Source organism: Camellia sinensis, chromosome 9, assembly GCF_055761805.1.
Source record: "Camellia sinensis isolate YWXY chromosome 9, ASM5576180v1, whole genome shotgun sequence".
Lineage (NCBI taxonomy): Eukaryota > Viridiplantae > Streptophyta > Magnoliopsida > Ericales > Theaceae > Camellia > Camellia sinensis.
The window spans coordinates 73,286,181-73,297,050 of NC_138969.1; the positions used below are offsets into that span (position 1 = coordinate 73,286,181).

At 32.5% G+C, this 10,870-nt stretch overlaps 2 protein-coding genes across 2 annotated transcripts; one reads left to right on the forward strand and one right to left on the reverse strand.

The window, feature by feature from the left end:
- Positions 1-4,542: 4,542 nt before the first annotated feature.
- Positions 4,543-5,130, reverse strand: LOC145799539 (uncharacterized). The gene has a single exon (XM_082889130.1). The coding sequence runs from the start codon at positions 5,128-5,130 to the stop codon at positions 4,543-4,545; it is 588 nt and encodes a 195-aa protein (XP_082745256.1).
- Positions 5,131-6,272: 1,142 nt separating this feature from the next.
- LOC114289676 (1-aminocyclopropane-1-carboxylate oxidase) lies at positions 6,273-10,392 on the forward strand. The gene is made up of 4 exons (XM_028233440.2): positions 6,273-6,534; positions 7,410-7,636; positions 8,668-9,001; positions 9,789-10,392. The coding sequence occupies exons 1-4, from the start codon at positions 6,430-6,432 to the stop codon at positions 10,077-10,079; spliced, it is 957 nt and encodes a 318-aa protein (XP_028089241.2). The 5' UTR covers positions 6,273-6,429; the 3' UTR covers positions 10,080-10,392.
- Positions 10,393-10,870: the final 478 nt, after the last annotated feature.

Genomic DNA, 10,870 nt, shown 5'->3' on the forward strand with positions numbered 1-10,870 from the left:
TTTAAAGGTGCAGAATGACCAAAAGTTGTTTTAATTTGAAAAATGCATCCAAACAAAGGCAAGTCACTTCTAGTTTAAATTTGCAAAATTACATCCCAAAGAAAGAACAATTTTCAATTCTCAAGAATTCAACTTTGAAAGGTCTATTTAGTTCATTGGAACGAAATAAAATGATCATTCCATCACAATTATAATGGTTAATAATTATTTTATTTGTATTGGAATTATTTGTAATTCGTTCTTTTTTTTCTAACATATAATTGTATTGATTGCTCCAAAATGTATTGGTCTCATGTCTCCACAATATGGTCTTTTTTTTTCATTCTTTTTTTTCTAACATATAATTGTATTGTTCTCATGTCTCTACCTATTAAAAAAATTCAATGGAAGTGAAAACATGCTGCAGATGTATTGATTAGCAATAGAAGTGAACAAATTCTGTGGATTCGTACATTCTTTAATTTCTTAACAAAATTCAACTAAAATGGCATCACTGAAGCTCCAAAAGATGGTGCACATGTATTGATTGGCAATGTAAGTGAAAAACTAACAGAGGATTTTATATCAGATAATACGATATAGGAAGTTACTATATTATACAAGACAAAAACTACTACATTTATAAAATAAATTGACCCAACAAAAGGTTGTTAAAATAACAAAACACAAAACAACGCAAATACATAATGTGAAACACATCAACAGTCATTCTCTGGTGGTGGTGGAGGAGGGAAGCAGTGATGGTATATGTCATTTACGCGATACTCAATCCTATCTATGCGATTGTTTGCCACTTCATTACGTCTTTCAATGTCCAAACGGAACTCACCAAATTGTTGAATTAATGAGTTTTGTGCAGTGGCAAATGCATCAAACTGAGTACCCAACGAATTGACTTGATTAGCCATTTGATGTTCCCATTGAACGCGTTGATTATAACATTGTTCTTCCATGACCAAAAAGTCAGTCCAATATTGAGGTGGTTCAGTTGATGGCATCACATTGGCATGAGGATCTTCTGGAGCATCATCTGGTGGGACTTCATCTTCTGGATCTTTTGGAGCATTAAAACTTCTCATTAAATTGTAGGCTCCACCAGCACGAGTCAGTGTATACTGATTAATAGGTGAACAGATTTTGGTCTCCATTTCATCTACAAGGTGAGCCCTAAAATATATGAAAATTTTTGTCAAGAGTGCCCCAAACAGTAATGATCGGCCCATGAACTGAGCCAGATTTGCATACATCATTTCTTTCATTATTATGTAACACAAATCTATTTTATGGCCAACCTTAAAACAATACAACAAATAGACATTAAAATATGGGACAACATCAAAATGTTCTCTTTTCGAAGTGACATGTTCTACAATCCACGGGTAGAGAATCTGAAGATAGGGCTTCAAATGTCTTGCTTGTAGATTAGTCCCGCTAAATCTGTTCTCACAAATAGTAGTATATACGTCACTATTATTACCAATAATATTAACTAACTCAGCCTCACTCTGAAAATGGATATGCATATCACCTACCTTAACTCCAATAATTCTTGCCAAAGTAGGAATATCAAACTGTATACCCTTTCTTTTCAAATAAGACAAAAGAGTAAAATTTCCATCTTCTTCCTGAGTACCTCTTAGGTGAACATAAAATAGAGAAAGCAGTCGTGGATATATCCTTTGGGGTAAATTAATTAAATTTAGCCATCTCATTGCTTCAAGTTTACTAACTAATAGTGCATCATATTGAGGTGGCGGATTTACCCTCCTCCCTGTTACAATAGGTCGGCTGGAGAAGTTTGGAAAGGCTTGTTCATGACTTTCACTGAGAAAGTCAGCCGTAGGATAAGACTGATTTTGAGGTTGCTATTGTTGGCATTGTAGAGGGTTGGAGCTTTCCCCAAGTTCTGGTGTGGCTCTTTTAGTTCTAGGCATGATGTCAATATCTGTCGAATTTTAATGGAAACGTGTTACATATGAAAGCTAAATTAGAGCTGGTATGGTGTTATGCTCAAATAAAACATGAAGTTAATATGTAGTGTTTGTTGTGCAGAAGTGCACACTGAAATGGAAAAACAACATGAAGTTAATATGCAGTGTTTGTTGTTCAGAAGTGTAGAAGTGCACACTGAAATGGAAAAACAACATGAAGTTAATATGCAGTGTTTGTTATTCAGAAGGTAAGAAGTGCACACTGAAATTGAAAAACAACACGAAGTTAATTTCATATGATAGAAGTTAATGTTAAAGGTGAACAAATAAAGCATGTTGTTGTAGTTTGAACAAATAAACCAAGGCCTTGTCTGTTTCATATGACAGAAGTTAATTTCCAAGATTAAACACTAATGTAGTTTGATTAATACATGGTGTTATGCTCTTCAGAAGGTTAAAGTTGAACAAATAAAACATGTTGTTGTGCTCATTGAAAGAAGGGCCGAAGAAGTGCAAGGAAGTGCACACTGAAAGGCGAAAAAAAAAATGTGCAGGGCCGGTTGACCCACCGGTTGACCCGTTTGTTCAAGACTTACTCTATTTTGCTGCTACCTTGTTGTTCCTACTGATGTTGGCCTTGTTGCTTCAGATGCTTTGCCTTGCTGATTCTGTGGATTCACACTTATAATATACTGTTTGTATAGCGTGAATATGCAGTGTTTGGGAATAGAAATTGGTGATGCCGAATTTGAAGGTAGTGGTGGAGGGAATATAATGAATGTGTTCTTATAGAGGCAATCTGTTGATAGAGTGAATCTGTGAATAGAGTGAATTTGGTGATGCCAAGTTTGTATAGACTGAATCTGTTTCATCTATAATCTTGAGCTGATATAGAAGGTGAATTATTGATGTAGGTGGTGGAGGGAATTAATATTCAACTAAATTGGTTGAATAAATTCAATGGATGGTGGTGTGTGTAAAATGAGGCATTGACCCATTTGATGAGCCATTGAATTCGCATGCCACATCTGTAGCTTGAATGCATTTATCTACTGAATAAATGAATGGTAAGCCAACCAGCATCAATAAATGAATGGCAACATCATCAGTAATAAGCCAACCAACATCAATAAATATATGGACAAATAAATTCGACACCAATACATATATGTACTGAGGCCTCGTTTGGGAGCGGGCTAATTTAGTAACTTTTTGGCTATTTGGCTAAAATATGAGCTAAAAAAAACTAGTATATTTGGGATGACTTTTTGACTTTTTACGAAAAGATGTGCAAAAAGTAGAGAGAAAAGAGAATCTTTGACTTTTTTGTATGAGTTGTTGGCTTTTTGATTTTTTTAGTAACTTTTTGACTTTTTTGACTAAAAAAGCCACTTGTCAAACGAGGCCTGAATATATGTATTGAATAAATATATGTACTGAATAAATTTGTATGCCACATCAATAAATTCGTATACTGAATAAAATCATATGGCACATCAATAAATATGAATTGTGAATAAATGAATTTCCAAATTTCATGAATCTTTCAACATTTAAATAGAAGACAATTCCAACAACATCGGTAAGCATTTTCTCATTATTTTGTAATTGATTAACACATGGTTATTATCATTTGTAATTCTTTGGTACTTAAATTTATGTGGTATTATCATTTGTAACTGATTAAGACATGGTTATTATCATTTGTAATTCTCATGAATTGAACACTGAACAATTCTCAATATTATAGATTAGATCATCACAACAACATATCATAACAGAACTTCTTACCTACTTGGTTAATATTGATAAAATAATGAAGAGTACAAACAAGACAACCTCCCATTCCAAAACTATAAACAAAATTACATGTATTGATGTCGTGAATTTAGTTTTCATCATGAAGATGTCGCATATGTTCTATTAAATCATTATGGAGGGCATGATATGTATCTTTATCTCTAATACCTAAATGACGAGAGAAAAATGATTGGAAGTCATTGGTAGGAGTAGAGGAAAGTTGCACTGGTGCGTTGGTTGATGAAAGTTCATAATCGAAATCAAGGTGCTCCTCTCTCTCATTTTCGACAATCATATTATGTAATATAATGCAACTCTTCACTATGTTCGCAAGCATTTTCGGATCCCAGAAACGTACAGCACCACCTATAATTGCAAATCGAGATTGAAGCACTCCTAATGCCCGCTTTACATCTTTCCTTGCAGACTCTTACATCATTGCAAAATGTTGTTTCTTTGCTCATTAGGGAGAAGAAATTTTTTGAACCAGTGTTTCCCATTGAGGGTATATACCATCAGCAAAGTAATAACCCATATCATAACTATGTTCATTAATAATGTAATGGACAGGGGGAGCTTTACCTTGAGCAAGATCAGAAAACAAAGGCGATCGGTCCAACACAATCAAGTCATTGTGTGAGCCAGGCATTCCAAAAAATGCATGCCAAATCCATAAGTCATAAGATGCTACTGCTTCAAGAGTAATGGTTGACTTTTTTTGATGGCCTACGTATTGACCTTGCCATACCTTTGAACAATTTTTTCACTCCCAATGCATACAATCTAAACTTCCCAACATACCCACAAACCCTCAAACCTCCCCAATAGCAACTAATCTAACAATATCAATTGGTGTTGGAGATCTCAGATATTCTGGTCCAAAGATTTCAATCACTGAATTACAAAATTGTTGCAAACTTTGAATTACAGTGCTTTCTCCGATACGTATATAATCATCAACTGCATCTGCTGCCACTCCATATGACAATATTCTCATAGCTAAAGTCATTTTTTGTAGAGGAGATAATCCAACAATATGAGCTGCATCTTGTTTTTGAACAAAATATGAATTGTGTGCTTGGATTGCATTCAAAATTCGCAGATACAAAGGACGACGCATTCGAAAACGTCTCCGAAATATTATAGGTGAACACACTGGATTTGCCGCAAAATAATTTGCAAACAATCTCTCATGACCCTGCCTTCTATCTCTGCGTATGTACTTATGGCCAACAACAGAACCACCTATTTTCTTTGAGCTATCACTTGATTGCAGAATCTGAAGCATACTGGCATTATTCATCTCATATGCCCCCAAAAGTGTGACCATATATTCATCATTAGGCTCATCATCAGAGGAGAAGGAAGAAGAGGAGGATGAAAATGAAGTGAACATCATGGATTTTAAGGTATTCATTATGCTCTGTTTTCTTTAAGCTATGATCGTATCAATTGTCTGGACTTGTCTGGCATATGAATAATGTGTTTATATCAGATTTTAGAATCAAATCATTGTTGCAGGTAAACAAAAACGAAAAATATGTAATGGAGGGAAAAAGAAATTGTAAAAGAATTGGGAACAGAAAGAGAGGAAAATCAAAAAGAAAAATTTGTGGCCTTACCAGTCAACCCGCCGGTCGACCCTCCCCTTTTGATCCACACCGTTGGAGCAAGGCATATCAGATTGAGAAAATCACTTATTTTTTACTCAAATTTAATGAAAAAAATAATGAAGTATTAAAAATGCTCTAACAAATGCAAAAGAACACGCGTGCATGGCCAAAAATAAATATAAAAATAGTCCACAAGGCAAGGCCACCAAAAATCTGAGGAAATGAGCTAACCACTAGGTAGGTACCACTCCCCAACCAGACGAAGAGATGGCTCAACAAGTTATATAGACCCATGGCTCTCCTGACTCTGCCAAAGGTGGTGGGGGTCCATCAGGATGTGAACGCATACATCCTCGACGAGTTCTGTTTTTATTTTTTTAAATAACTTTTTATTTTTTATTTTATTATTATTAAAAACCTTGTTTGGGTTACGGACTGACCATTAGGTCAATGAAAAAATATTAATTTAATAACCTTAAAATTATAGGTTTAAATCTCGGGACAACAACCAATCTTTCTCTTTCTAAACGTTTTATATATTTATTTATTTTTAACCTTATGTTTGGGTTGGGATTATTAACTTTTATTAAGTGAATTCTGAATTTGGTGTCTAAAAGTTAAAAAATCATTATAAATTGTCATACCACTTTCTCTATTTTTCTGCATATTTTTTTATAAAAAGTTAAAAAGTTATCAAAATAGTATATTCCTAAACGAGACATTATCTCTTATTTTTTACTTAGGGCTGGTTTGACATGTTTAAAAAAAGTCAAAAAGTCACTATCATATTTAAATTAAATCATCTTATTTAAGTCACATCACCTCTCTAACACATCACTTTAAACCCAACTCAAACCCAATCTATATTTTACAAAAAGTCAAAAAATACATTTATTTAGATCATCCCAAATAACCTCTTACTTGAATTGTAGACCAACCACTTAATTTTTTTTAAATGAAGTTCCTCACCATCTTTTCTTTTCCTACTTTATGACTTTTCGAGATCTATAAATTGCACTCCAGATGCTTCACTAAGCATATAAAAACACATAGAGGTACAAAGATTTGGAGAAACGTAGAGAGATATGGAGGCTTTTCCAGTCATTGACATGGAGAAACTTAATGGTGAAGAGAGAGCAGCAACTATGGAGATGATCAAAGATGCTTGTGAGAACTGGGGCTTCTTTGAGGTACAGCATTAATGATGAAAGATGTTTATTTGAAGCAGTTTTGTTTGGTATATTGTTTTTGTTTTCTGTTTTTATTTATTAGAACGCAGTTTTTAAGAAACAAAGCAGCCATTTGGCATGTGATTTTTTAGTTGGCTTTTAAGTTTTTGGTTTTTTTAGTTTCGGTTAAAAAGTTTATTTAGGTTGATTTTTTGATTTTTATAAGAAAAAAATGTTGATTATGATTTGAATATAATATTTTATTTTATTAATTTTTAGTCTATTTTATCTTTTTTTAACTAATTTAACCCAAAATGTCAATGCCAAACGAGGCCAAAGAAAAATTAATTTTGAAATTACGAAGATTATTTTTGCACAAAAATAATAACTAGTGATTTCAAAGTAATCTAGAACACAATACTAATCATCTTATTTAGCTTAATTCACTTCTTATGTAATTGACTTTTTTGTTTTCAGTAATTTTTTATTTTTACTGACTTTTTTTTTATAAAAATTTTAGGTAAATGTTTTATTTTTAAGATACATCTAATTTAAACATACTTAAAAAGTATAATATTTGTGAAAAAAATTTAAAAAATCACCAAATACAAAAATACAAAATACAAAAAAAAAAAAAAATTCAACACATTTTTGAATTTTGTTGTATTTTTTTTTATTTGTACAAATTTTATATTTTAAAGTTTATCTTGGATTCAAAAATAATAATAATAATCAAAATATTTTAAAAAATCACTAAAAATGCAAAAAAAAAAATAACCCAAAAAATTATTTTTGAAAATTACAAACCAAATAGAGTGAATAGTTTTGAAATTTTTACTGATTTACCTCTTCTTTTTTTTACTTTCTTTCTTTTTTTCCTTTTTTGGGTTATGAAGTTGGTGAATCATGGTATGTCCCATGAGCTTATGGACACAGTGGAGAGGCTAACAAAGGAGCACTACAAGAAGTGCCTGGAACAAAGGTTCAAAGAAATGGTGGAAAGCAAGGGTCTGGAGGCTGTTCAGTCTGAAATCAACGACTTGGACTGGGAAAGCACCTTCTTCTTGCGCCATCTTCCTGTTTCCAACATCTCTGAAATCCCTGATCTTCAAGATGATTATAGGTTCATATATCATATCATCAAATCTCTCTCTCTCTCTCTCTCTCTCTCTCTCTCATGCTACTATATTTTTTTAATTAATGGTCAATTGTTATGTTAGCATTTCGGGTGAGTAGAAACTCACGCCACACACCTTACAAGAAAATCTTACCTTCTCAATTGCACTTCTAAGTGGAACTAAGATCTCCTCTTAAAAGAGAAACTTCGGGGAGTTGAAACTCACACCACACACCTTAAGAAAATCTTACCTTCTCAATTACACTTCTAAGAGTAAGATCTCCTCTTAAAAGAAAAATTTGGTGGCCAAAAGATTAACTATGTAAATCACTTTGGTATTTTAAAAAACAAAATATAATGAAAAGTTTAAAATACTCGTCATTTTTATATCATTTGCTTTTTTACTAAAAAAGCGTTTCTGAATATTTGAAACTTTTCTTTTTATAATTTCTAAAAAGTGTTGTTTATTGAGTTTTTTTTTTCCCCCAGAAAGAGTTTGCTTTGTTTTTGTAAAATAAAAACAAAAAATAGAAAACAAAATCAATACCAGACAGCTCCAGGGACCAATGTTTCGTTTATAAGAAAAAAAGTGCAAAGAAAATATAATATGTCCTGGTTAAGATTCATCTTAAATATTGTATTTTATTTTATTTTTTTATGAACAAAGAGATTTTATTGATGAAAAATGCTAGCATGAGTCAACATCAACAAAGTAAAAGCGTGCAAAAAATATCACATCATAGGAAATAATATTCATCCTACATCATAACAAATAATATCCATCCTAACTAGGTTGGCATAAGCAAGAAATCCAATCCGTTATCACATATAAAAATCACACAGTTGAAAGATTCTAATGGTCCAATGGTATAGGCCATGTTTAAAATAAATTTAAATCACATTTTTTATTTATTTATTTTAATTATATGCATATAGCACTATTGTTTGTACTTTGTTTATGTATGCATTCCTTGGCTTACATATAGATTGTTGTTTTGTGAGTGGTTTTTTTTTTTTTTGTGAGTGGTTTTTAACAGGAAGGCAATGAAGGAATTTGCTTTAAAACTAGAAGAACTGGCTGAGAAGCTTCTGGACTTGCTATGCGAAAATCTTGGGCTAGAGAAAGGGTACATCAAGAAGGCTTTTTATGGCTCCCAAGGTCCAACCTTTGGCACCAAGGTGAGCAGCTATCCTCCATGCCCTCGTCCAGAGCTCATCAAGGGCCTCCGGGCCCACACCGATGCCGGCGGCATCATCCTTCTCTTCCAAGACGACAAGGTCAGTGGACTCCAGCTGCTCAAGGATGGTGAATGGATCGATGTCCCCCCCTTGAAACACTCCATTGTTATCAACATTGGTGACCAACTTGAGGTATTGTAATGTTCTAACCACTACTATTAAATGCACAACATTTTTTTTATTGTGTTTTCATTTTCTCTCTTTTTGATTTTCAAGTTTTCTGAAACAAAAATAATGAAAGATTTTAAAATTTTTATCGTTTTCATGTTTTTTTATTTAAAAAATGTTCTTCGTAAAAAAAATAGTTTACCAATACAAACTTTATATTTTTGGGAAAGTGGAAAAGATTCTCTCCTCTCCACTGTTGGACTGGAGAAGTGTTGTTAGTGTCTGTGCCGTTTGATATGAATAATTTATTTGTATACATTATGATCGAAAAAATTCAGATTGGTATGATATTTATCAGTAACACTGAAAAACCATAATTGTTACCTGGAAATTTACCCAGAAATATGTACATGTGATCTTGATTGTTCAATGGAACACATTAATTCAATCTCATCCACACTTCACATATTTAAGACAAACTAAGGTTGTAGATTTGTTTAGATATTTATAGTCATATAGTTTTATATTTGTATATTAAAAATTGAATAGTCTATTTTTAAAATTTTGTTTGACATGTAATGATGTAACTATGAATAACGAATTAATCAAAAAAAAAAAAAAAAATCATGCATAATTTACTACACAAAAAACTCTACAAAGTGAACAATTTAATTGTTAAAGCGATACTTATATAGTGAGCCACCTGGCTGCAACACCTCTCTAGTCCAACTAACATGGTTTTTACCCATTGCATCATTCAAAAAAAATGTACTTATAAAATGGTTAACTATTTTGATTGTGCAATTTACAGGTAATCACAAATGGCAAATACCAGAGTGTGATGCACCGGGTGATTGCTCAGTCAGATGGAAACAGAATGTCGATAGCTTCGTTTTACAATCCAGGCAGCGATGCTGTCATCTATCCAGCACCGGCACTGGTGGAGAAAGAAGGAGAGCAGAATCAAGTTTACCCCAAATTCGTGTTCGAGGACTACATGAAGCTCTATGCTGGACTCAAGTTCCAGGCTAAGGAGCCCAGGTTCGAAGCCATGAAAACCATAAAAACTCCTGTGAACTTGGGTTCAATCGCAACAGTTTGATTGGCTTCCTTGTTAACAAGGTATGATAATAAGGATACAATAAGGTAATTAGTGAGACTTAAGATATTAAGTTTGCTTTTTCTGATGTGTTGTTCATTAGAGGGTTTGCTTGGCTTGGCTTGGCTTGCTAGTGTGTTGTTGTGAACTTGGAGTTTTAAATAAATTATTAGAGCTTGGTTGGACTTGAAGTGATCATGTATGGTTTGTGTTGTGGTGGTGTGGTGATGATTATTAATATTCTCTCTGTTGTATAAAGTAACCAAAACTTACCTCTTTGATGTGAAATGTGTTAATGAAAAAGTGTCTTCCATTATATCATTGCTTCTTTGTGAAGGTTACTACTTCAACAGGAATGTGTAAAATTGTTGTCTAAAGTCTGGCCTCCTTTGATACCTAGTTAAAAAGTCACATTTTAAATTTTTAGTATTTTAGTTTTTAATTCATTTCAAAATTTTAATTTTTCCATCTTTTCAATCCATTTAGTGTAGAAAAATTAAAAAATTTTAAAAAATAAAAAATAAACCAAGAAAAAGCTTAAAAAATCAATTACTTTTTACTTCTTTGTTTTCAGTGGATTTTACTAAAATAATAAAAAGTTAACAAAAAATCACTCAAAAAATAATTCCAAATGATTAATAGTGATTACTTGTAAAAGTGAATCACTTGGAAAAGAGAGTTCATTACTGAGTTTAGGGAAATGCTTTGTACTATATGCACCCCAAAAAAACCCATAAATTAGGATGAGCAATATTATTCATAATCTCATTTTATTTTTCTCAGTTCTCAATACA